Source organism: Miniopterus schreibersii (genome assembly GCF_964146895.1).
Source record: "Miniopterus schreibersii genome assembly, chromosome: 15".
Lineage (NCBI taxonomy): Eukaryota > Metazoa > Chordata > Mammalia > Chiroptera > Miniopteridae > Miniopterus > Miniopterus schreibersii.
Genome location: NC_138115.1, coordinates 49,998,343 through 50,026,159, shown reverse-complemented (window position 1 = coordinate 50,026,159; position 27,817 = coordinate 49,998,343). Strand labels below are relative to the sequence as shown.

Here is a 27,817-nt window from a genome sequence, read left to right as displayed (position 1 = left end):
CTGACTTGCTGGCAGCCACCAGTGGGTGGCTCCAGGGTGGGTGCTCTTCACCCCCTGTCATAGTACCCTTCGTGATCAGGGCACTGCTTGGTATTTGTATAGAATTAAAATGATAGTAAACATGCTCTTAATATTTCCCACTCTTTAGGAGAGAGATATACCAATTTGTAAATAAATTAAGATTTTAAAATAGAATTTAAAATTTCCTTGGCCTTATTTGTATTGGCAGGTGATTCATCCTAAAACTGATGAACAGAGATGCAGACTTCAGGAATCTTGCAAAGATATTCTCCTTTTCAAAAGTCTTGATCAGGTAACATTGATTTTTAAAATATTTTTGTCTTTTAGCTTTTCTCCTGTTTGTCATTTAAACAGTTTTTAGTGTCTTAGCCACAGCCATGTGAGGCATAAAACTTTAGATTTGTCTTTCTTACATATGTTTGCATTGTGTTGACCACCATAATCATAATGAGCTTTTCAGATTACTTTTAGTATTTCTCAGAATTGCTTTGACACTTCCTCCAAGACAGTACCATTTGAGGATCATGCATGCAGTTTGGTCATGTAAAAAGGAAATGATCAGGTTTGCATGACCCTGGCTTAGTTTAAAGGGTCTGAATTCATGCTGCAGGATAATTTCTCCAAAGATACCAGTGTGGAGTTCTCTTCATCAATCTCAGGTAACACACTGGAAGTGTATGACTGCTTCTCAGACCTTAGGTGTGGGGTAGCTATTGGAATTACTTCTCAATGAGGACCTCAGGCATGGGGCACACACAGAGTGGTGTGTGTCTATAGGGCCCCAGCATAGGGATCTCTGCGTGGGTTTGTCTTCCCTCCCTTTGTGGAGATAGATAGCAGGGACTACCTCCTGAAGAATCTTGAACATTAATCCGAGTTTTATTAGTCTCAAACTGAATTAAAAAACAAGGACCATGAGCTCAAGAAAAGACTGGTTGTGAGAAATACTGGTCTGTGTCAGCTGTTTTCTCTGGGAAACCCATCTGTATCAATGGAAAGGGGAATTGCACCTTTATCTACTATTACTAAAATCCCTTGTAAACTTAATACCATCAGATGTTCTAAGGGAAATTGCTATGTCAATTTAATATTCAGAGTTTTGTTGGAGAATACCATTTTAGTGCTGAAAAAATGATAACTGAATTTTCAGATTTAATTATATTTTTCTAACATTTTTATCATGAAAATATTTAATACAACAAAGTTGAAAGAATTTTATGGACCACACATTTATTAACTGCTTTGATTAACATTTACTCTGCTTGCCATGTTATATACCATCTACCCATCCCTCAGCAAAATTTTTCCTTAAAGAACCAGATAGTAAATATTTCCATCACAACTATTCAACCCTGTTATTGTAGCAGGAAAGCAGCCATAGATAATACATAAGTGAAAGGGTGTGACAGTGTTCCAATAAAACATTATAACACAGGCAGCTGTTTGTTGGCTCCTACATCAACCTATCTTATTTTAGGCAGTTCATTTTATTTTTAAAAGATTTTTATTGATTTTTAGAAAGAGAAGGGAGAGAGAGAAACATTGATTTGAAAGCTAAACATCAATTGGCTGCCCCCTGCAACCAGCCATATGCCCTCACCGAGAATCGAACGGTGATCTCCTGGTTCATGGGTCAGTGCTCAACCACTGAGCAGTGCTGGGCAGGCTAGAAACTATTAAGCAGTTTTACACATATGAAAAAACAGGCTCAGAGAGATGAAGTGATGTACTTGGCTAGTCAGAGCAATTGTGCTACTCCAAAAGATAACCTCTAACACCATCCCAGCCCCTTAGACCCGATGATCTGTTAAATTAACACCTATAAGAAGGTGACATCATATGATTTTATACATGACATAGTGGAACTATCAGGACAAGTGACAGTCATGTGGGTGTGGCTGAGAAAATGATTTAGATACCTATTTTTGCTTAAATTAACCCTTTTTCAAAGCAATACTGCCTCAAAAAACTTTGCAACTATGCTGTGTACATGGAGGTACAAAGCTGAATGGTCACAGGAAAGCACTTGTTTCAGATAGCCCCTAGGTTTTTGCTTGAATATGGGCAATAGTCTGATTTGTAGACTTCAACTATGTAGCCACAAACAGATAACTGTAGTTGGGATTTTTCCCCAGCAGATGTAAAAGCTATCTTTTCTCCTTGTGTGTACCCTGCAGGAACAGCTTTCTGAAGTCCTTGATGCCATGTTTGAAAGGATAGTCAAAGTTGATGAGCATGTTATTGACCAAGGAGATGATGGAGACAACTTTTATGTCATAGAACGGTAGGAGATGGAGCTTTGCAGGATTCAGGTCACCTAAGCTATGTTTATTTGGCTTAGAGAGGACTTAGGCAGACGAACAAGCTTCTTAAAGCTTGCCTATCTCTGTCCACAGCCTGTCCCTCTCTACCTACTGCTGTCTGGAGTCTTCAGTACATCCCATACTTGGGTTGCCACTGTCTACACTAGAAAGTCTCCTTTACAATTATGCAAGATGTGCTTTTTAAACATGTTATTTGCCAGTGTTCAAGGGAATTGATTTACTGAAGAATAGCTGTGATGCTATGTTATTATCCGGATCTTTCAATCCCAGCCTCATTTTACACATGAGTACACTGCCTCAACTTCCGGCCCTTTCTGGCTGTGTTCCAGGTAGAAGCCATGTTGGAAAACATGAAATATGTGGGTTTGACTTGCTTGCCTTAGTGTGTCCTAACTTCTGGAGCTGTTATTATCATCTGGGGGACTCCTCATGACCCCTCTCAGTCCTGAAAGGAACACTCTCATCAGAGTTTAAGATCAATAAGATGTTTCCCTACCCAATAACTTTATTTTTCAATTTTTTCTTTTGAAGTAATTTCAGAGTTATAGAAATGTTACATAGATAGTACAAAAAATTTTCATAAACCTGGGTTCCCCAGGTTGATGTTTTACCACATTTGCTTTGTTAATTGTTTGAGAGTAAGTTGCAAGTATAATGCCCTTTTACCACTGAATACTTCATTGTGTATTTCCTAAAAATAGGGTGTTCTTTTACATAAGCACAGAACAATTATAAGTGTCAGAAATGAACATTTATGCAGTACTGTCATCTACTGTACAGACTTATTCAAATTTTTCCAGTTGTTTCCCTGATTTCCTTAGTTATTAAATCTCCATCAAGTAGCTGCACCAGATTCATTTGGTTCCCTTTCTTGTCAAGCCTTTGCCCATTCAGAATCTTTTATATTGTTTTATTTTTTTTTTTAGTGTATCGTGGAGAGAGCAACAGAGAAACATCAATGTGAGGGATAAACACCGATCGGTCGCCTCCCGTTTATGCCCAACTGGGGATCGAATCTGCAACCTGGGTGTGTGCCCTGACCAGAACCAAACCTGCCACCTTCTGGTGTTTTGTTTTTTAAAGAAGAGTTCATTTGCCCAGCTGGGCGTGGCTCAGTGGTTGAGTGTTGACCTGGGATCCAGGCTATCAGGGTTCAATTCCTGGTCAGGGCACATGCCTGGGTTGTGGGCTCGGTCCCCAGTCGGGGGTGTGACTCTCTCATCATTGATGTTTCTATCTCTCCCTCTCTTTTCCTCTCTCTGAAATCAATAAAGATACATTAAAAAAAGAAAAGAAAAAGAATAGTTCATTGCCTAGCCGGGTGTGGCTCAGAGGTTGAGCATCGACCTAGAATCCAGGAGATCGTGGTTCGATTCCCAGTCAGGCCACATGCCCAGGTTGCAGGCTCAATCCCCAGTCAGGGGCGTGCAAGAGGCAGCCGATTGATGACCAGTCTTTCATCATTGATGTCTCTCTCTCTCCCTCTCCCTTCCTTTCTCTGAAATCAATAAAGATATATTAAAAAAACCAAAAAGAATAGTTCATTGATTTTTAGAGAGAAAGGAAGGGAAGAGAGGGAAACATTGATGTGAGAGCATAACATTGATCGGCTGCCTCCTGCACACCCCCTACAGGGTTATGGAGCCCACGGCCGTGGCATGCGCCCTAACTGGGAATAGAACCAGTAACTTTTCAGTGCAAGGGACTAGACACCTAGCCAACTGGGCTGCACCAACCAGGGCTGCTCATTCAGATTCTTGAACAGAAAAGGTTCTCACTCCTTGGATAACCTTTGGGTTCTTGATATCTGAGACAGTGTTATAGTTAGAAAAAATGTTTTACTTAAAAAAGAGTTCCGATATTAGAAGTAATATTTTCTAAGTTATATTACCACCTCTAACAGCCACCTTTCCCCCTTGCCATGTATTCTCTCCTACCAACTCAGGAATCCCATTAGGCACCTGTAGTTTGGGAAATAAGCACCCACCTGCACATATCCATAGCTTAAAGATTGAAATGCTTGCCTACAAAGGGAATGATTCGTTACCTGTATAAATGAGAGGGATCCTCTTTTGTATGCCACGAGAGTAGTTGTTGACAAATTGGAAAGACTATCATTCAAGTAAAAAGATATGGTTCCTGACCTCAAAAACCTCACCTGTTGGAGAGACAGACCCTTAAATAGATAATTATTACATAAGATGGTGCTAACAGCAGTGATAAAGATGTGTTCCATCATTTGGAAGAGGACCTGAGTGAGAGAGGTTAGGAAGACTCTCCGGACGTCCGAAATACTTTGTCATTCCCAGAATGAAGTAGCTGGTGTCTCCTGGAGGAGAGACTGAAAGCACGGAGGTGAATTCTGTTTACCATTCATGGCCTCATTACTTTTGTCTTGTCCACCAGGTCTAGTTCAGGTCAACCTCCCTACTGATTGGCGAGCTCCCTGAAGAGCAGGGTCGGTGCCACGTAACTGATACTTGAATGATCGCTTTTAGTCTCTGCTTCTTGTGTAACATACGCTACGTAGTGATTTTATTAGACAAGTGGAGGCTCTTTATAGGAAATTTAGACAATTAAAAACAGGAACCAAAGTAATTTAGCCATAATTTCATTACCAGAGTGTAGGCTTCCTTTTCTTTTCTTTTTTTATTTTTTTCTACCTTTTACTGTTGAGGTAAAATCCATTATCCCAAATTTGGTTCAGATGCAAAAGGTTTCTTACTCACATAGTGAGGCTTTTTAGGGATAGCAAGGCAAGCTCCCAAGAGGTCCAAAAATGACTCGGGGGACAGGTGACTGGCTTGGAATTTCACGGTGTTTAGAAGACGGGGCTGGGGTGAGGGTGCTCCTATGTATGGGCTGGCACGAAGGCTTTCTTCTCAGCGTCCCCAGATGTGAGAGGGAAGAGGGAGGTGGACTGGAGGGGTAGGGCTTGAGAACTGACAGTCAGACACCAAAAATGGAGCTGACTCTTTATCACATTTATATATATATACTTCTTTGTTGTGTCATACATTGTTGTGTGGCCTGATTTAAAAATCTAGTTTAAGTAGTTTGCCATGGGATGCAGTATTATTCTATGACATCATTTATATTGACTGTATGATGTGAATATAGACCAGTATTTGGCCTATACCCGATGGTTAGCCGGTTAAATTGTAGTTTTTGCTGTTATAAATATTACCTGGTGAACACTCGTATAGTTAGATATATATTTATATATATATATCTTTATTGATTTCAGAGAGAGGAAAGGAGAGGGAGAGAGAGAGAAGCACCAATGATGAGAGAGTAATTGGGGATCGAGCCCTCAACCCGGGCATGTCCCTGACTGGGAATCAAACCTTGATCTCCTGGATCCTAGGTCGATGCTCAACCTGTGAGCCACGCCCAGCCGGGCTCGTTAGATATTTTTCAGTGTCTTTGATTGTCTTTTTTAGAATCCTGACTAGAAATGGAATTGCTATGCCAAAGGATCTCTTTAAAGAATTTGCTATATGTTGTTAATTGTCTTTCAGAAACTTTAAAACATTTCCATGTGCCTCAGTGGTATATTGAGAGAGCTTATTTCTCCAAATGCTTGTCAGTTCTAAATATTTTTATTTTACAATTATCATCAATAAACAGAGAAATTTTTATTTTATTTTATTTTAATCAGTTCTACATCCTAGTTTTCAACAGACTACAAAAGAAAACCCATACAATCATTTCAATATCTGCAGGAAAAGCATTTGACAAAATTCAACACCTTTTCTTGATCAAAAAGTCTGCAAACTAGAAACAGAGGGACTTTTCTCCAACCTGATTAAAGGCATTTTTAAAAATCTACAGCTAACCATCATACTTAATGGTGAAAGAGTGAATGTTTTTCCTGTAAGATTGAGAACAAGACAAGGATTTCTGCTCTCACCACGTCTGTTTAATATTGTCTGTAGGCCCTGGCCAGTGCACTAGGCAAAGGAAAAAGAAGGAAAGGCGAATGTGGAGGGAGTGCGGGCAGGCGGGCACATAAATTGGGAAGGAGAAATGAAACTGTTTGTAGATGAAATGACCCTCTGAAAAATCCCGACAGTGCTACAAAAAAACTGTTAGAACTAATAATTAAGTTTAGCAAGGTCACAGAATGCAAAGTCAAAATGCAAACGTCTGCTGGGAATCTCCGAAACAACCTTTCTGTCTTATGTACCTTCTGTTTGTGCACTGCCTGCCAGTTCTTGAGTTTATTGTTAGAATTATCAATGAAATTGTTTCTTGTTATACTTTCAGGGGAACTTATAATATTTTAGTAACAAAAGATGATCAAACCCGCACTGTTGGTCAATATGACAACCGTGGAAGTTTTGGAGAACTAGCTCTGATGTACAACACTCCAAGAGCTGCCACCATTGTTGCCACCTCAGAAGGCGCCCTTTGGGGACTGGTAAGTTAGAGAAGTGGTTCCCCTTGCAGGGCAGAGTATTAATTTCCTTTACTCCTGGGCCTCTGTCCTTGGGCTGTTGATGAACACTGTATTCTATAGCCAGTTATCTGAAAGACATTGTGGAAGGTCTTATACCAGTGTATTTTTCCATTTCTCTTAAATGATTTGTCAGTAAACCATTTACTCCAAATTACAGAGCAACGACTGGGTCTTATGACCTTTCAGCCACGTCAAGTCTTCACTACTTGATCTTAGCCAAAAGGCTGAGAAGCGATTGTGTCAGCTCTTACTGCATTTTGTGTTTATGTTTTCATGAGACAAGTAGAAAGGGGGGGGGATAACTCTATACAAGAGACAGCCTAGAAAAATAAGTCATTGAAAGCTCTGCCTACAGTGTTTTGCATCTCTAGCTGTCCCAGGACTCTCTTCTCTCTGTTCAGGCATCCACTTGTGTCTTGGTCCATGCCAATATCTAGTAGATTAAATGACTAGAAAGGCTGATGGCCAGATTTTGGGAAAGAGAACGTTCCTAAAATGTCTTAGGCATAGCACGGCTGTGATTCCTATCCTTTATTGTACATGACCCACCTTCCTTCAAAATATATGACTCTCTTAAACAAAATAGTCATTCTCTTGTACAAATTCCATATTTTACTTTTAAAGCATTGACATCTATAGTAATTTGTTTCTATTGACCTTAAAAGCAGAATTGAATGTATACCATAGGATTAACATATTTCCTCAAATGAAATCACATTTTAAAGACATATACAGCACTTTACTGTGATTTAAGAAAATAAGAATGCTCCTGAGAGATGAGTGATAGAATGACTTCAGAATAGATCACACACTTTGGGGACTCAGTGGTTGGAAAACTCAAGGATAGGTCAATAAATAATAGGGAGAAAATAAATTCTGTTATAAAATGCATCAATGTTGCCCAGGCTGGAATATTACATTGCAGTAATATTCCAAAGTATAACAGTAACATTTTAAGTGATACATTTCTAACCTTGGACTTCAAAAAAGTAGTGGCATATAATGCAGCCCATTATAGCATTCAGAGACTGAGTGGCTCTTCTCAAGCAGACAGATGAAGAAAATGGGGCAGAATCTGGCAAAATGTTGGAGGGCAGATGTTATGTGTACAGCAGTTTAGGGAGGGAGGGTAGCAGTCTGCCATGGTTCACACTAGGTGTGTAGGGTGCAGTAGGTGACTTCTTTTGTAAGGCAGATGAAACATTGCATGGGATAGTGCCTGGGAATTCTGTCCTTAATGGAACATGAGCTGGTGAAACCCATTTAGACATCTCGATTTAGTTGTCTTTTATGTGTTTTCTCTACCTACACCTACCCCATCATCAAGAATGCTAAAATAGCAAACCTACAAGCTTAACATGCCTTCAGCTTCTTGCCGTTTTTCATCCTGCCAGCCTTTAGGATGTCATTACTGTAACCCCCTCCCTCCAAAAAATTATTTTTTCATTACTGACAGCCTGAGGTAGAAGAAAACTACAATTAACTTAGGTACAAATAACTGTGTAAACATTTAGAAGTCTAAAGCCAATCAATTAACATTCTCCTGGCTGCATGTCCCTCCCCACGCATCTGAGAAGTGCCTGGCTATAGCTCTGGTTAACTGTCTCCTGATTCTGAATCCATGACTTGCTGGACTCAAGGTACCTTTCTTATGCCTGCTTTCCATCTTGAGTTTCCTCCTGTCTCTCTTAATTTAAATTCTACCCCTCCTTCAGGTCCCAGACAAATTTATATTTATCCCTATGTATTTTGTATTGTGTCCTCACTGAGATTGTAAAATCCTTGAGGGCAAAAGCCATCTGATTGTTTTATCTCCTTTTTCTTAAGGTGCATCTTTTCACACTGAGCAGTGACAGACCGGAAGCTCTCAGATGTTTGACTGGGAGTTTTTCCCTTTATATTCTATTTACCACCTATAGGTGGCCCAGTTGCGCACCGCACAGCAAGCAGCTGCTCGTGAGAGTCTGGCTCTGGCTGACTTAGATTAAAGTACCAGACTTAGTGCCTTTCACAGTCCCAGTGTTTGCAGTGGCCCAGTTAGTTAACCCGCAGACGTTCTCTCGCATAGGCACTCACTGGGATTTTCACCCCCTCTCCATAGGACCGGTCGACGTTTAGAAGAATCATAGTGAAGAACAATGCACGGAAGCGGAAGACGTTTGAGACCTTCATTGAGTCTGTGCCCCTGCTCAAGTCCCTAGAGGTAAGTGCTGAAGACTGTCTATGGGGGTGTGAGAAAAGCCATTGAAACTATGCTACTGTTAGGTTTTCAACTCAAACTACTATAACTCATTTCTGTGTTGTGTAGATACTATTTGTGACTTTCAGTGGAGGTCTTCTTATGACTTGCGAGTGTATCTCTGTTTCAGGTGTCAGAACGAATGAAGATTGTGGATGTAATTGCAGAGAGAGACTTCAAGGATGGGGAGCGCATAATCACTCAGGTGGGGGCAGTCCCCTCGTGAGGGACTTGTGCATGTGTGTGTGCCTGTCCTCTCACTTTTGGGAGGTACTAGGGCACGCTTCCTGCAGATCTCCTGAAGCCCATTGATGTTTCTTACTGACATTCCCATCTGTTGCCTTCACTCACCTCTCCTTGGCTTCTGGTGTTTGTGCTTTCAGATGTCATTTTCTTTTGACTCTGAGTAAGCTTCATTCATGGCTGTTAAAACCTGAGGAAGTTTGAAGAGTTGGGCCCTTTACCTTCTCTTTATGTTTGACACAAAGGTAGCCTCTTAGCTAATCCAACACAAACCAGAGTCTTCAGTCTTCAGTGATTGACCAGATTTATAAGGTTCCTTTATTGTTTCCTTTGTGCCCTTTTCTCATGTTACTTTTGGGTACTTTAAGGATCACTATACAATGCACTGGATCATTGTGACGAGTACTATGTAATAATTTTTCTCATCTACTATGTTTGCGTTTTTAATTATAGGCGTGCCTCAGATATATTGCAGGTTTGGTTCCAGACCACTGCTATAAAGCAGATATCTCAGTAAAGGGAGTCACATGAATTTTTTGGTTTCCCAGTGCATATAAAAGTTATGTTTACACTATATGGTATTCTGTTAAGTGTGCAATAGCATTATGTCTAAAAAAACAATGCACATACCTTAATTAAAAATGCTTTATTACTAAAAAATGCTAACCATCACCTGAGCCTTCAGCGAGTCGTAATCTTTTTGCCGATGGAGAATCTTGCCCTATTAATGTCAAAGATCACTGATCATAAATCACTAATAAGTATAATAACAATGAAAAAGTTTGAAGTATTGGGAGAATTACCAAAATGTGACAGACGCAAAGTAAGCAAACGCTATTGGGAAAATGGTGCTGGTAGACTTGCTTGATGCAGGGTTATTTAAAGAGTATTATGGACTTTGCCAAGTTTAAACTCTGCCGGTGGTTCTGGCAAGAGCGCTGGAAAGAAATCTAGCTGGTCTGGTTTGAGTGTTGTGCCCATCCTTGAACCCAGAACTGGGGCTAGGAGGAGGAAAGACTTAGACTGGTCAAGCCTGAGTCCAGGCCCACCCCTGGAGTTTGCCCAACCAGCACCACAGGGGCTAATCAGGCTTATCACAGAAGGAGAGAGGCACTTCCAGAGAAAGAGGGCTGACGACAAAACCTTGTCTACTCTGAGTGGCATCTCTAAAGCTTGTGTTCTGGGTACCCCAACTGTTAATTCTTTTAATTTGAAGTTGGTTTGTGCCCTAGCCAGTTTGGCTCAGTGGCTAGATCATCCGCCTGTGGACTGAAGGGCCCTGGGTTCGATTCCAGCCAAGGACACGTACTGCGTGCGGTTTCAGGCTCGTTCCCAGCCCTGATCAAGGCTCGTGAGAGGGACAACCAATTGATGTGTCTCTCACATCAATGTTTCTCTCTCTCCCCGCCCTTCCTCTCTCTCTGAAAAGCAGTGGAAAAATATCCTCGGGTGAGGGTTAAAATAAATAAATAAGTAAAATAAAAAGTATAACAGAAGTGTCATTGAAACTTTAAAAAAAAGAAATTGGTTTGATTCTGTAAACATTAAGATAGACCAGATATAAGCTCTGTAATGTAGTTTTATATAAATGACAGAATATAGAAAAAAGGAAATGCTCCATATGGTTTCATGAAGGAAATGCCATTTGAGTTGGGCTTATTGAACAAGTGCAGCTTCAACAGTTGAGGTCAGGGAAAGGTCTTCCAGGGGCAAGAGAACAATATGAGCAAGGGCGTGTGGGCATGAGCTGCGTGCCAGGGTAGGTATCCTAGTATGGTAAGAATGCAGTGCCAGGCTGCAGGAATGGGACGTGTTGACTGGTCACATTTGCTTCTGAACCCAAGGTGTTTTAGTTTACACCCAGAGGGCCTCTACTTCATCCTGAAAGCCTCAGTCCTTCAGGAGGTGTGTCAAGAGGTATGAGAAGCCACAGTGTTTTCTGGGGTGTCTGCTCTTGCATAAGAGTGCTAGCTGGTGGTGCAGAGTGGACACGAATTAATGTATTTATTCTAGACCCCTTTTGGCAGTGTCTCTAGACCAAGGTTTCTCTAAGTGAGGTCCCAGCACCACCAGCAGCAGCAGCACCACCACCATCTGGGAATGTTATAGATATTGTTAGGAATTGTTAGAAATGCATGTTCTTGGGCTCCACCCCAGACCGACTGAGTCAGAAAATGTGCTTTATGTTGTTTTGGTCAGCTTTGATACATATTGTATGTTTTACATACAATAAGATTACCAAGTTTAAGTATACAATTCAAGAATTTTATAACACCCCTGTAATCGTAGAATAAGGCATTTCCATCACCCCAAGAAGTTCTCTCATTTGTATTTGCAGTCAGTCCCCACCCCCAACCCCCTTCCTTCTGGAAATAACTGATCTGCCTCCTATCACTCTATAAATCCCTTTTCTAGAATTTCACATAAGTGAAATTGTATAATGCAGAGTCTTGTGTCGGCCTCCTTTCTCTTAGCTTATGTTTCTTGTTTTTTTTAACCTTTACCCGAGGATATTTTTTCCATTGCTTTTCAGAGAGAGTGGAAGGGAGAGAGAAAAGCATCAGTGTGAGAGAGAAACATCGATTGGTTGCCTCCCGCACGCGCCCCGACTGGGCCGGGGAGCAAGCCTGCAACGGCGAGGTACATGCCCTTGGCTAGAATTGAACCCGGGACCCTTCAGTCCTCAGGCCAACATTCTAACCACTGAGCCAAACCAGCTAGGGATTGGCATATGTTTTTGAGATTTGTCTATGCTGTTTGTATCAGCAGAGCATTCCTTTTTATTGCTGAGAAGCATTTCATTGTATGGATGTAGCATAATTCCGTTTGAGGGACACTGGGGCCTCTCCAGTTTTTGGTAATTATGAGTAAAACTGCAGTGAACATTCACATACAAGTCTTTGTGTAGACATATGTTTTTATGGAAATGCTGAGTCACATGGTAAATGTGTGTTTAGCAAACTGCCAAATTGGTTTTTAAATGGCTTAAAAATAAAATAAAATAAAAATTTAAAAAATGGCTATACAAAATTGCATTTCCCCAGCAGTGCACAGGAGTTCCAGATACTCTGCGTCCTCACCAGCATTTAGCACTGACAGCTTTTAATTTTAGCCATTCTAGTGGTATCAAGTGGTGTTTTATTTTGGTTTTAATTTGAATTTACCTAATGTCTAATGATGTTGAGCATCTTTTCCCGTGAATGCTTGCTATCCTCATGTTTTCTTTGGTAACATATCTGTGCAGTCTTTTGCCCTATTTAAAAGTCGGTTGTTTGGCTTATTATTGAGTTATAAGAGTTCTTTACATATTCTAAGTACAAACCCTTTATCAGACAAATGACTTGCAAATATTTCTCCCAATCTGTGTCTGTGGCTTGTCTCTTCATTTTCTTAATGGTAGCTTTTAAAAAACAAAAGTTTTTAATTTTGATGAGTTCAGTTTGTCATTTTTTCCTCTTATAATTCATTATTTTTATGCCCTTTTTAAAAATACCCTTGCAAGCTCAATAAGATTTTCTCCTATGTTTACTTCTAGACCACCACTGTTCAATAGAAATATGTGAGCCACATATGTAATTTAAAATGTTTTTAGTAGCCAAATTAAAAAAAGAAACAGGTGATCTTAATTTTAATATATTTTATTTAACCAAATATATCTAAAATATTACCACTTCAATATCTAAGTATCATAAAAGTTTAATGAGATGTTTTACATTCCTTTTGGGGGGAGGAGTAACTCAGTCTTCAAAATCTGGTGTGTATTTTACGCTTGCAGCTTATCTAAATCTATACAAACCAACAAACCATTTTTTTTTTGATCCTCACTCAAGGACATTTTTTCCATTGATTTTTAGAGTGAGTGGAAGGGAGGGAGGGAGGGAGAGAGAAACATAGATGTGAGAGAGACACATTGATTGGTTGCCTCCCACACACACCCTGACCAGGGCCGGGATCGAACCTGCAACCCAGGTATGTGCCCTTGATCAGAAATTGAACCCGAGGTTCTTCAGTGCACCGGCCAATGCTCTAAGCACTGAGCACACCAGCCTGGGCTACATTAGGGGCATTCCTAAACTAGAAATTTGCCTACATCTCTGAAGATCAATGATGATCTTTAGCACTTAGAGATTCCTACCTTAAGTCCCCTTGGACCTTGTACTCTGACTGCTGTGACTCTTTAGCACCCACATGCTTCTAGCTTCTTTCTGCAGCCCAGTTGTTTTTTACACATGTGTTATACCTGAGGGTGCATGCCTTCTTAACACTGATGTCCAGCTGGGGCCCAGGTACAGCAGAAAGAATAGAAGCCATTGCCTATTGCAGGGAATGGGGGGATCCTAGCATGCATCTCAGCCTGTCTCTGGATGTTCTCCAGACCACACATGCTGTTGGGGGAGCCCCTGGCCCACTGTCCCTTCAGAGTTTCTTTTATTACATCCTTTCAAGTTCATCAACACAAATTTTTATGTTTGTGTTGATTTTTTTTCATTTCTTTCATGGCTCCCTATCCTCCATCAACTCCTATCATGCAGCTATTTATGTAATGCTAGAACTTCATGGTGATTTGGCTCTGTTGCGTGTAGGATAGCCACCCAGCATAGCAGCATGGGAACCCACAGACATCCCTTTATAAAGTTGTTGCTTTCACTCACATGGAGAGGTGATTATATGGGGCCCTGGAACCAGAAAACGCAGGAATGTCAACTTCAGCTGTGCATGGTGAACGTACTATGGTGGTCGAAGGATATGAAGCCTTATGAATGCTCGGAAGAAGTATAGATTCTCACTGAAGATATAAGACTCAGATGGAATGAGAGCACATGATTAGTATTGAATTACCCAGTGTAGATGGTCATTGCTTCAGAGGTTGAGTGGGGGCCCATAGTCTGAAGCATGCCTGAAAGCTGCTTCTCCCATATCTGCTGGCCTAACTCTCACCTCCTCCCGCCTTTGCTCAGATCTCACCTCAGTGAGGCCCTGTCAGATACTGTAGCCATCTGCTCCCCAGTCCTGCAGTCTCCACATTCCCTGCTTGCTTTCTTCCTGTAGCACTTACTGCCTTCCAACACAACAGCATAATCTACTGATTATTATGTTGATTGTTTACAGTTCGTTCACACTACAGACTAAGTTTCACAAGGGTAGGGATATTTGTTTTGTCCACTGATGTATCTCACATGCCTGGAATAAAATAGTGCCTGGCACATAGTAAGCACTTAATTATTTGTTGAATTACTTGAATGACTAGTTCAGCTAAGTGGGTTAAAATCAAAACAAGCAAAAGAAAAGCCTGAGGCTCATAAGGATGACATCAGCCCGTATCAAAGCACCTTCCTGACCATGGCAGGGCTTTCACCAGATCCACACTGTCCTCCAGAGGGCTGCATTTGGTGGTCAAAATTATACCTGGACCCAGAGGTAGCCAGGAGTCATCTTGATACTGTCTGTAGCAGCCTTGGCTACTGATCCCTCATCATAGGTTTCAGTTGTGGACCAACACGAGCAATAAGAAGAACAGTGCTTTGTGCATTTGGCAACCTGGGTATATTCTTGGAGGAAAATGTGAATATTCCATGTTAGGAAATGAGAGGTGTGTGTTAGTTACACTGGACTGACATCCCCTGTGATCAGGATCCTCTAGTTTTGTTCTGAATTTGTTAGCCATTGATTGATTTGTAGAGTTGGAAAATAAATACAAATCAGAGCTCAGGCAATAACAAAATGATCTACTTCTGTGTCCCTCTTCATACATATGTGCCTGACCTCCTTTCCCTTTTCAGGGTGAAAAGGCTGATAGCTTTTACATTATAGAGTCCGGTGAAGTGCGCATCTTGATTAAAAGCAAGGTGAGTTTATGTGTGATGATGCAAGTTATTCTAGGGAAGATCCAGCCAGGTGTATGCACAGAAAGTAACTGTTTGCTTTAAATAAAGTGAAGTGTGTTTAGTGTACTAAAACCACCATTGTTAGGTGAGGTATGTGACTGGCAAAGACCCATGTGGTAGGCCCATCCATTGATAGAAAGTTAGTGTATTTCTTCTTGTCCCTATTGCCTTTGCCTCTGCTATGTAATCAGTAATATGAGAAATATTAGCCTACAAATCAATAAAAAGATAAACATCCCAACAGAAAAATGGAGGAATTATATAATTAAAAAATACATGTAGGTATTGAATATGAAAATAGCTTCCTTTTTAGGGCACTGAGAGAGGAGGTCTCTAGGACAATTATTAGTATGGCTATTATTATGGCCATTTGATGGGTAGGGAGACCTAGAAAACTGATGACTAGAAGAGGGAGGAATGATTCTTACCATAAATATATCATCAGATTTCCCTGTTTTACTTTTTTTAAAGAATATAGAATTTGTTAAAATAGTGAGTTATATCTAATACTAAATAAACCTAGTATGAAACCTTCTATAGAACATCTTTATTAAAAGTTAAGAATGGAGAAAGAAAGAAAAACATGATTACTGCTTATAAGATGGCTTGATTCCGAATTAAAAATAGATGTTATTTCACATGAAACAATAGTTTGAAACTTCTGTGTTCTTTCACTTAGTTTTGGGACTGCTGATAAATGTACATTTCTCAGGTATTCATTGCCACACAGCATAGTGTTGGGTGTGTAGGACCATCAGCACTGTGGTACTGGGGGATTGAGGGAGCTTGTCAGAAATGCAGTCTTGGACCCTGCCCCAGACCTAATGAATCAGAATCTCTATTGTAACAAAACCCCCAGGGGTCTGATATTGGTGTGACAATGTGGGAAGTGCTATTCTAGAGAAGGGACTAGGTGGGCACCAACATGTCTGTGGTCCTAGAGAACACTACAGAAATAGGAAAGAGAGCATTGGCTTGAATGGGGCAGATAGACTTAAGAACAGACAGTTCAGGGCAGATGTGTGGAAGGAAAAATGGTTAGGCCATGTAAGCTAGTGTGGCACTTGTTTATTTTTCTAAATAAACCTTCAAAAAATTGTCTATCTGCCCATAACATAAAGGGGCTCTTAGAGATTTGAGACTAATTCTTACTAATATATTCTAAATAATCATTTACTTAAGCAACTTATTGCTTAGCTTAGCAGAGGGATTTGTTTTAAAAAAAAAAAAAAAGGGAAACTCTAAATACAATATAGTACATTACTATTTTTAGTAATCTGATAAGCACGAATTACAACCTGCTTGGTTTTTCTTTTTTAATGTTTTTATTGATTTCAGAGAGAGGAAGGGAGAGGGAGAGAAAGAGAGAAACATTAGTGATGACAGAGAATCGTTGCTCAGTTGCCTCCTGCATGCCCCCTACTGGGGACTGAGCTTGAAACCCAGGCTTGTGCCTTGACTGGGAATTGAATGAGTGTGACTTCCTGGTTCATGGGTCATCACTCAATCACTGAGCCACTCTGGCCAGGCCCTTCTTGATTTTTTAACACAGAGTTAAACCACCAAATGTCAAGGTTGGACATTATTTTAAAAATATTTAGCTACTTAATTCTTCTAAAAATACATGTGGGAGGGGACCACTAGCTTAAGAAGAAAATACCCAAAAAGAAAATTTGTCACTGTAAGTTTTGTCCGAGAAAGGCATGGTCTCAAATCAAAAAGTAGCAGCCCAGGGTTTTGACTCTTTATCTAAGAAAAGCATTGACATTATTTAGAAAGAATTATCAAAACATGTCTTTTCCTCTGTGCCACAGAAGTTAGCATCTACCAAACTGAGAGTATTCATATATATGTATAAAATATATGTATTATTATATGTTAACATATATTAACATAATATAATACATATTAATTATATAATATATTATACTATAATTATAGTTATAATATATGTGTCCTATATTATTAATTATACATTATAATTATAATATGTTATATATTATATGTTAATTATATATTATAATTACTTATTATATATTAATATAAAATGTATTATAATAATATATATAAATCTTCAAAAGAAAATGGTTTGGGCCTTACCTCTTGATATTTTCCTATTACCTGAAGGGGATTAGAATTCAGATGAAGTCCCAGGTGAAAGCCAACTCCTCTGATTAAACCATGCCACTGAGATTGGCCCGTGCATTTTATATGGTACAGTTAGAATCTCTGCAAAGTGAATTTCTCAGTAATTGTGTTAAGGGAATTCAAGTGTGTGCAACTGGACATGCCCCACTCTGATTCTGGAGTCAGCCTGGATCATGTTCTCTCCCTGCTCTAGACTAAAGCAGACAAGGATGATGGGAACCAGGAGGTCGAGATTGCCCGCTGCCATAAGGGGCAATATTTTGGGGAGCTTGCACTGGTGACCAACAAACCTAGAGCTGCTTCTGCTTATGCTGTGGGAAATGTCAAATGCTTAGGTAAGAAAAACTCTTTATGCATTAATACTTTTTTTCTAACATGCAGTATTTTTTTCTCATCAGCAAGCCTTGACTTATTTCACCGGTTCTTAAATCTAGACTTGGGCAGTTTGTGTGACCAACTAGAAATGAGAATATTTTCTTCTCACAAACATTTCTGAGCACTGATTGTAGTCTGTGAACAAGGCGGGCATACAGGCACCCTGGCAGTGTGAAAAGAGGGGGCAAGTGTCCAGGGTTGTGTGGGGACAGAGAGAAACAGGTGCTACTGGACTCTGCAAAGTCTCAAACTTATATGACACAGTCCTGCTGTGTTCCATGGAAACATTTCCCCTTTTCCCAAGTGCCCAGTATCCCAAAGTCTAATATCCTGTAATGTGAATGTATATATTTAAGAAAAGGTTTGCACAAAGAGAATGACCTTGGAATTGTTGGTATAGAATTCATTCTCTTCCTCATCTCTTTTTAATAATGCAGTTATGGATGTACTAGCATTTGAGAGGCTTCTGGGGCCCTGCATGGACATCATGAAGAGGAACATCTCACACTACCAGGAACAGCTGGTGAAGATGTTTGGCTCCAGCATGGATCTGGCCGACCCTGGGCAGTAGGTGTGCCACACCCCAGAGTCTTCTCAGTGTGACACCAAAACCTTACAGTCAGCCACAGAACACACACAGAAAGCAGACACGACAGAACTGTTCCTGCTGTTGCCACCACAGCTGCCATTGCTATGGCCATGGGCATTTAGAAAACTTGAAAGTCAGCACTAAAGGATGGGTAGAGGTTCAACCTGCACCTCCACTTTGCTTCTGAAAGCCCATTATTAGACTACTTGTAATGATTATTCCAACCCAGTTTCACATATTTGGTTCAAAATGGCATGTCTCTCCAACAATTTAAGTGCCTGATACAAAGTCCAAAGTGTAAACATCTTCCTTTCCTCTCCTGCTGCTACTATTGCTTTTGGAAGTTACCACAGGTCTGCAGAAACCTGTTGTATAACTGTAGACACCCTCTCCCAACCTTTTTCAAGGGAGGAAATGTTGTAGCTTTTGATCTCATTTGTCTTTTGAGAAAGTCCACATTTGTTCAAAATTGTAGCCTTTGGTTCTACAGTGGAAAACGGTGGCAGATATGATGGAGGTATGTGGTCCTGTGGCATTGTACTATCTGCTGAGAGCTGCACACATGACAGTTGTCTCCAAATTCAGTGATTCTTAGGGGATGGCCCTGCCCAGGGCCCAGCAGTCAGCACCCCAAAGCACACTGATCAATCATTGGGACCCATGTTAGAGCAGAAAATTTGGGTTTGGTACATTCTTCAGGTAGCAGAGAGACAGGGAAGGTTTTCTGGGTTGGGGGTTTTGTTTTGTTTTAGTAGATTTTGTTTTGTTTAATCTCTGCAGTTTGCATGAATAAATTGCTGTCCATTTTTAAGGAGCCAGGGTCTGGAGGTGCCATTACTCTATCTGACCCAAATACTTTCCTGGATAATTCTGCCATCCCTTGTTTCCAGTTACCTCTACAGGCTAATGGCAGTGTGCCGGCAAGAGGTTATACTACAAAGAGAACCTTTTCCTTCTACTCCAGAGTTATCACATAGCTCTGCTGTTGAACCATCAATTTTTAAACTCTTTAAAGAAGAAGCAGCTATTTTTTGAAATTAAACAAATATTTCTCTATTTAGAAATTCCCCTTGGACGTATTCATATATATCAGTTTGTCAGCTGACTCAGGCATTTATCCTAAAGATCAACTCATTTTGTTAGTTTTCAAAAATCGGCATCATTTACAATTTTATAGAATTACTGCAAAGACCTTTCTAATTAAGATGTTAGGAATATTTGGGGTTCCAATTAATCCCAAAGGAAAGTAATAATTTAGCTTGTATTTTAAAACTTTTTTAACCTTTTAATTATATCAGGTAGAATCCTGATGAATTATCCTAATATTTATCCTAAAGATATGTTTCAGAATGAATTTTTTCTTTGGAATGACTTAAAATCAGATGTTACAGGCGATCCTAAGAGCAGTGTGACATTTGCATTGTAACCAAGTTTATATTAATTCAAGAGGCCCTTTCCAATATGATTTTTTAAAAACTTGTATTACTCAGTAAATCCCTAAGAGATTATGAGCTAGGGCTTAAAGTGGTTCCTACTGTGGGTGATGATGGAGCCCACGTGGTCACCTTCCATTGTCCACACAAGCTGTGCTCTCTGTTTTTGCCACAGACAGTGTGGTCAGGAGATTTCCAGAGTGGTGACTCACCACAAGCTTGGTCAATTCTCCCTTTTTCTTGTGCTCCGTGAAGTGAAAGCAGCAGGACTCTTTTCAGGCTGCCCTAAGTAGCCTGCATTGCAGCTCTCAGAAGTGTGAAAGGTTGTAACTAATACTCCAAAACAGGCAGCTGGCACTGGGAAAGCCCATGTGGTTTTCCCCATGATTTTTCAAGGTTATTGTTTTCTATGGTGTTGCTTTATTATCAAATAAGAAGGCAGATCTTGCACTTCAGTTGACAAGAACCACACCAGTTTCTTGCAGAGGTAACAGTACGTTGGGCTTTGGGAGTGACACAGAGATCTAGCCCCAGACTGTGAGGACTCTGTTTAAACGCTGAGCAGATGCCCCCTTTGCGCCCCCCACCCCATGCCAGCGTTGTTAGGGCTGGCTGTGAACTCCGTGCCAAAGTCACTCCCACAGGCTGCTGGGAATAGGCTTTCTCGTCCTGCCCTCTTGCACATCCCCGTCCAGCCTGTCCCTTCACAGAAGCCTCTTTGACACCCCCGGCTTGCTCATGATTGGTGTTTTACAGAGTAGAATTCATCAGGTTTAAGTCCTCCTGCTGTAATTACTGTTTGACGTACAGATCATCAGTCTTGCCCCTCACTTCGTACAGAGCCCCTCTGGGGCCTGGCTTGAAGGAGGGAGACTTTAAAGGGACCAGTGTGAGTGAAACAGGACATAGCCATTACCAAGGTGCCCGGAGTCTGACACTGTTCCAATTCTCTGTGTAGCATGGGGAACCAAAGGAATAGACGAGTTCACCTCAGGGCTCTGGTGTCCACATTGTGCTAGGCAAGCCCTGCCCTGACGGTTGAGCCTCATGGGGCAGAGTGTGGGCTGGGAAATGACCCTTTGCTAATTGATTTTGGAGGGTGGAGAATGTTCTGAGAGTTCGCGGTCCAGCTTGCAGTATTACCCTTCCTTCTGGCCCCAGTGTATCACATCCACTCTCTCTTGGTCGTATTCTCTGAAGGAAGGATTCATGTGTTCTGGCCTTAGCCAACAGCCCTTATATATATAATTGTGTTACATACAATTGCGATAGATGCTCAGAAATCCAGGGTGGAGGTTTTCTTTGAGCAGTTTAATGAGTGAATTCGGCAGCAAAGTGGCAAGAAATGGTTCTCCAGCCGGGAGAGGTTGTGTTCATCCTCTCACCGCCCAGGTTCTCTGCTCACAGTGGCAGAGCAGTCAGTGAGCGGTGCCGCCGCCACCCAGCAGCACCCTGGGTACACAGCATCTCCATGTCGTGTCAAGTGTACAAACAATCCCCTCTCATTTAGAAAAAGTGAAAGAGCATCTTTGCACAGAGAAAAAGAAAAAAGACCTGTGAATGTCATCTTTTATCTTTTGTTTTCAGTAGGCTGATGTTGGAATTTTTGTTCTTGACATGCATTTGTAAACCAATCTTGCCAAGATACAAGTTGTTTTGGTGTTTTCACTACAATTACCTCTTGTCCCTCCTGTCTTGACTGCTGACGTTCCTCAATGATTCTAATGTCTATTTTATGGGAAGCAGCCTTCCCGTGGGTTTCCTTTTACACACTGCAGGGCTATCTTTATACTTAAAAAAAAAAATGTTTGTTTTTTTTTTTTTAAAGAAAACTGTTGCTAACCTCATGGGGGATTTGCAGAAAACCATTTAGCCCGCCTTGAGCAAAAGGTAGATTCCTCATTGTTTTCTTAAAGCTCATTGTAATAAAAGAAATCTAATTCAGCATTATTGTGCTACCTCAAAGGTAAAAATGTTTTAAGGTCTGTTTTTGGTCCTGAGTTCTACACATAGTGTTTGAAATGTCTTTCAATTGGAATTATTTTTAAATCATTGGGAAGAATTTTATTTTAACCTGTTTACACTTGTGTTTTAATCTCAGAAGAATAAGTGATTGGAAAGTGATTAATTCTTGCTCTGTGGAATTGAATGTATAATTAAATCATTGTTTGCCATAAACAAGGTTGGATTTTTTAAAAGGAAACTCTAGGGCTTGGCTCTGCTCTTGGTTAATAAAGGCTGACAAATCATGTCTGACTTTCTGGTGCAGCCTTGTGCCATGTGTTTGTCCTCTCATTTCAGGGCTCCAGGCCATCGGATCACTCATCTGGCAGATATATTGTTGGGATTGGGGTGTGAGTTCTTAGAAATTAAAGAGGAGGCCTGGGAATATGTATTAGTTAGGCTTCTCCAAAGAAACAGAACCAGTAGAGAGAGAGAGAGAGAGAGAGAGAGAGTGTGTGTGTGTGTGTGTGTGTGTGTGTAAAGAGATTTATTATAAAGAATTGGCTCACCTGATTATGGAGACAAGCAAGTCCCAAGATCTTCTGGATGAGCTGGCAAGCTTTAGACCCAGGAGAGCTAATGGTTTAATTCCAGTCTGAGTCTGAAGGCCCAAGACCCAGAAGAGCCAATAGTGTAGTTCCTGTCCAAAGGCTAGCAGGCTCAAGATCCAGGAAGAGCCAATATCCCAATTCGAAAGACAGGAAAATTCCCTCTTACTTGGGGGAGAGTCAGACCGTTCTGTTCCACCCTTCAGCTCATTGAATGAGGCCCACCCACATTAGGAGGGCAATCTGCTTTATTCAGTCTGTTGATTTAAATCACCCTTAACAAAAAACTCCCAGAATAATGTTTGACCAATGGCCTAGTCAGGTTGACACATAAAATTAAACAGCTTTGAGTTGTTGCAGATGGTGTACAAGGGTATCCAATACACTCCTTACCAGGGAAAATATACTCACCAATGAAGCCCAGCAGAAATCATCCTCTGTCTGACACTGTTATATCATTTCCTTCTCTGTAACATGGCTACCAGAACTAGCAATGACTCTGTGATAGGCCACTGTACCTACAGTTTATTTCCAAGTGACCAAAGGGAGCTCATTCTACAACAAAACCATGTTCCAGTTTGCTCTTGCCTTCACGTGGCAGTACAAAAGGGCGAAGTACTGCCCGGCCCGGTGTGGCTCGGTTAATTGAGCGCTGTCCCATGCACCGAGAGGTCACCCGTTCAGTTCCTGGTCAAGGCACATGGCCGGGTGCGGGCTCGATCCCCAGCAGGGGGCCTGCAGAAGGCAGCTGATCAATGACTCTCATCACTGATGTTTCTATCTCTTATCCCTCTCCCTCCCTGTCTCTAAAATTAATAACATTTTTTTTAAAAATCAGATTTTTAAAAAGTGTGCAGGTTGTGTATTCTGCCATCAAACCAACCGAATTTCCAGCAGGATGACGTTTTCTGGTAATTTGAGCTGTTTGTTCTTGGCAGCCCCTACCAAAAACATGGCAGCAAGCTACATGTTCCCTTTCACCTTTCCCTCGCTTCCTCCAACTCCATTGCTTGGTCAGGGTTGCAGTTGGCAGGACCTGGGTATGTTTTTCCAGCCCCAATACTTTGCATGGGCCCGCCTAAAGTAAGTAGCTTGGACACACAAACATGCACTGCTCTAGCTTGCATCACACAATTCTAGTTACAGAAGCATCGGGAGAGCTGTGAAAGAAAGACTAGAGTTAAGGTTTGAAGAAAGATTCTCCAGGTAGGGACTCCTCAGAAGCTGTCATCTTCGTGCCAGTCATTCTAAACATCATGACGAAGGTTGGCCAGACGACGACATGCCTTTCTGGCCTAGGTAGCCTTCTGTGATGATGTGTGCTAAGAGTCAAATTTTTCATCTGGCTGTTGATCAGTGGTTGAGTGGTTGACCCAGGAACTGAGAGGTCACCGGTTCAATTCCTGGTCAGGGCACGTGCCCAGGTTAAGGAGTGTGCAGGAGGCAGCCGATCAATGATGTTTCTCTCTCATCAATGTTTCTATCTCCCTTCCTCTCTCTCTAAAAATCAATAAAAACATATTTTTAAAAGTTTAAAAAAAGTCAAAATTTTCTTAAAATGTCTTTTTCCATGTGACATTTCTACCCCTTCCTCTTTGGCTTCTTCCCAGCCAGAATCATTGATCCTGTGGGCACATCTCTCTATCCTATAAAACCAGTTATCTGGATTATCCTCAAGTACACAGGGTGAAGCAGTGCCCAGCTCATTTGTAGACTGCAGAGGCTATAAAGGAGGTTGGCCAGGCCAGAGTGTGAAACCAAAGGGGGACTGGGACACTTGGAAAGCCAGCAGGACTTCACTATTCTTCACTGTTCTTCCTCAATCAGTCCATCCTGACAGGCACGAGAGTGGGCATTTGAAACAGATAGGACCAGCTAAAATCCCCATGGCCGCCTTGGCCATGGGCCCCACCCCTTCCTCCTCTGCAGGATTGCTCTGAGCCAAGGATGAAAAGTCACTGTGTATTCTGCAGGCAGCCAGGATCTAGCAATCTCCTTTCTGACCAGAATGAGGAAGCAGGGGTGTACAGGTGGTGTTAGAGCTATAGTCCAGACCCACAAGATAAGCAAACCAGCTCTTTCCAGCATAACATCCAAGCATAGTTAAACTGGACATTTTCATGAAAATGAAAGCCTGGGCATGAAGGGACATGTGCAATACACATTCCCATGCCTGCTTTGATCCCAGTCCGGGCAGATAGAGAAGCAGGAGACCTGGAGCTGAGTCTCGGGCCTGTGGGGCTGGGGGGAAGAGGCCTTTGAGGCAGATGTCCCAGGCATCAGTCCCGGGCAAGCTGGAACAGCTCGTGAGCCACCTTGGACCCTGGCCTTCCGTTCCAGAGCTGTGCAGCCAGGCTTATCCATGGAGTAAGAAATGAGGCCAACACACAAGCTCACATGCCCCCAGGAATCAGCCTGGAATTGACAAGGGGTTGTTGCCACTGGCAGCTGCAGCCCTGGCAGCTTCGGAAGCCAGAGCCTCTCCCCAACCAGGAAGGAGCTGGGGGGTGGACAGCACGTGACCCCCAGATCCTGAACTTGGGGCTGCCATTGTGGGTCAACATACAAAATACCCACGTTTGCCCTACCTCAGAATTCAAGGTAGTTTCACCTAACTGGCAGTTCCTCCTGCCCTGGGTCCACAGACAAGGATGAGTTGGAGCCTTACACAGAGCCTCCCTTTGGCTTGCTGCTCAGTAAACGAGCCAGGTTTATGGGAGGGCACTAGCCCCCCTGCCCATTCCACCTACATACAGTAGGGGGCTGGGGTCCAGTGGCTGGTGTGGTCTCTCCTCTTGTGTTCTGTTCAGGCCGGTAATCTCTGGCTCACAGCAAAAGCAGCCCCTGGTCCTTGACAGAGATGGCGACACAACTGAAAACCATAAACGTGTAAAGCTGGTTTTATAGCCCATGGGCAAGCCTCTGCTTCCAGAAACTGGTTCCAGGTCCAGGTTTATGACCTAAATGTACATTAAGAGTGCCGCTGAGACCAGGCAGGCTTTCCAGCATGATGGGGATTTCCCAGAGTGCCCCCTGGGCTCTTCACTGCCTGATTGTGCCAGGGACAGGGTGTGCTTTGAGCTGCCTCCACCCTGGTCCTGGGGGATCTTTTCTTAGAAATTTTCCTGCCTTTTGTTCTGGGAAAAATAAAATCTTTGGAACGGTTTGCAGTCAGCCCCTCCCCGAGGCTGACATCCCAGGGCTGTGGGTGTGGAGGGGGGGCATCCGGGGACACCCTGCCCTGGTGGGAACATCATGTTCCCTACGTGCAATTGCACGTCCCACCCTTGAGCCAGGCGCTGGGGCCACTGGGAGGACTCCAGGCCAGAGAGGGTGGGGTTGAGCAAGACCGCCTAGCTCAGTTTAAGGAACAGGCAGGAAAGGGGATGTGGAGAGATGCTGATCTCAGAGGACTCTAGGCTCACCCCACCCGCCAGGGCTGCTTGGGAGGGGCAAAGTGCAGCAAGGGAGCAGCAACTGCCCATAGGCACTGCCCTGGGCTCCCCAACTGCCTGGCCTCCTGGTCCAATTCTTGCCCCATTCATCTTTGGACGACCTCTTTTGCCCTGGCCCATTCCCGCCTGGGGCCTGGTTACTTACGTCCCTGAGGCCAGCTCTCTCAGTGCCTCCTTTCATCTTCAAGCTCCTGGCAGGGCTTGCTGCCTGGCCCTCAGCCCTGTCCTCTAACTTCTTGTGCCCCTGCCCCCCTCAGCAGTGGCCTCGAGTGTTTGTTTGTTTAATATGTTTTTATTGATTTTAGAGAGAGAGGAAGGGAGAGGGAGAGAGAAATAGAAACATTAATCTGCGGCCTCCTGCACATCGCCCACTGGGGACTGAGTGTGCAACCGGGGCTTGTGCATGAGTCGACTCAACCACTTGAGCCACACCAGCCAGGCAATGAATGGCCTCGCTTGGCTTTTAGGGAGAAAACAGAAGCAATGGGCCAGAAACTCCAAGCTCCTCCTCAAGCTCCTGCCCCACTGTTCTCTCTTCATGGCAAAAAGCCTTGACCACACCTGCAGCTGCCTCCTCACCTCCCATCCTCACCTCAGCCCACCCCCGCAGTCCTCGGTGACTTCGGGCAGAGCCAGAGTACTCTCTGGATCACTGGAGTCTGTCAAATTTGTCATGATGGACTCCTCCCTCCTACTCCAAGGACAACCTTCTCAGGAACATGTAGTTCTGCTGGTTTTCTTCCCACCTGGGTTGCCAGCTTTAACCCAGCCAGATACAGTTTAGTGTAGGGTGGCCCAGGTCTCCGCCCTGGGTTCTACTCTCCACTCCTGGGAGATTCTGTCAGGACAGCATGGCTTTGGGTGTTAGCTCCACGCTGCTCACTCCCTCTGGGACACGCTACACTGAGTTTAGCGTCCAGTCCTCCCTGCCCTGTCCCTCTCCCATCTCTTTATTTCGCTCATTGAAACCTGCGTATCGGGACGATGCTCTAACCAGCTGAGTTACCCGGCCAGGACCTCCTTTTTTTAATAATTAAAATCTTTTAAAAACTGTGGAATATTATAACAAATACAGAAAGGTGCATAAAACAGACATTTTACTCAATGATTTCTCAGAGGTCAGACACAAAACAAGCCTCAGATGAAGCACGCTGCAGCCTCTCAGTCTTCCTCCCTACTCTATCCCGAGTTTTCAGGTCAGGTGGTCATTGTTTCCTTGGTGGTCTCGGTCGTTTCATCACCTAAACAAGCCTCTCTGAAAAATCACCTTTTTCATACAGTTATACACCTATAATGAAATGCATAAGGGGGAACTCATTCTAGCTGCTGGTTCCCAGCACAGTCTTGGTCTTTCCCTCTTCTGCTTACTCTTGCCGCTTTCTTCTCTCACCATCACTCTCTGGAACCAGTAGTTACAAGATGTATGTTCCCTATGTTTCTCCTTGCTTCTATAATTATAGAAATATATACAGTTACATAGTAGTTTCTCTTTGTTGTATATACTTAGATCTTTTTTAAAAGAATGTTTTTATTGATTTTAGAGAGGGAAAGAGAGATGGAAACATCGATGAGAGAGAAACGTTGATCGGCTGCCTCCCACATGCTCCCTACTAGGGATCGAGCCCACAACCTGGGCATGTGCCCTGACCGGGAATCAAACTGGTGACCTCTTCTTGGTTCATGAGTCAGTCAGTACTCAACCACCAAGCCACACTGGCGGGGCCACTTTGATAATTTTATACACACTTATTTTTCTCACTCGCCCCAACTTTGTGGTAGGCCCTCCAAATCAAGTGCTATTATCCCAATTCCTTCTTTTTGATGATGACATAAAACATGTCCACACTTGTTGATAATTCTCGCACAAAAGTTGGGATCTAATTTCGCTTTCCTTAGATATAGCCTGGCCTTAGTGATTTCACTTCTAATGAATAGATTGAGGCAGAAAGACACTGGGACTTCTGGGTCTAGGTGAGAAAGATAATACAGCTTTTACTTGGTTTCCAAAAATCTCTCTTGGGATAGTCATTCTTGGAACCTTGCCACCATGCTGTGAGGGCACATGGAGTGGCCATATGTGGGTGTTTTCAG

The 27,817-nt window shown here is 42.4% G+C and overlaps 1 protein-coding gene across 1 annotated transcript in view; it reads left to right on the top strand.

Annotated features, from left to right (window-relative positions):
• The window catches only part of PRKAR2A (protein kinase cAMP-dependent type II regulatory subunit alpha), a 42,203-nt gene extending 20,228 nt beyond the window's left edge, over positions 1-21,975 (top strand). The window contains exons 4-11 of the mRNA XM_081160667.1: positions 230-313; positions 2,199-2,305; positions 6,615-6,768; positions 8,909-9,010; positions 9,177-9,251; positions 15,070-15,135; positions 17,516-17,657; positions 18,135-21,975. Coding sequence (XP_081016793.1) covers positions 230-313; positions 2,199-2,305; positions 6,615-6,768; positions 8,909-9,010; positions 9,177-9,251; positions 15,070-15,135; positions 17,516-17,657; positions 18,135-18,268 — 864 coding nt within the window. The 3' untranslated portion in view covers positions 18,269-21,975. The remainder of the gene's footprint in view (positions 1-229; positions 314-2,198; positions 2,306-6,614; positions 6,769-8,908; positions 9,011-9,176; positions 9,252-15,069; positions 15,136-17,515; positions 17,658-18,134) is intronic.
• Positions 21,976-27,817: the final 5,842 nt, after the last annotated feature.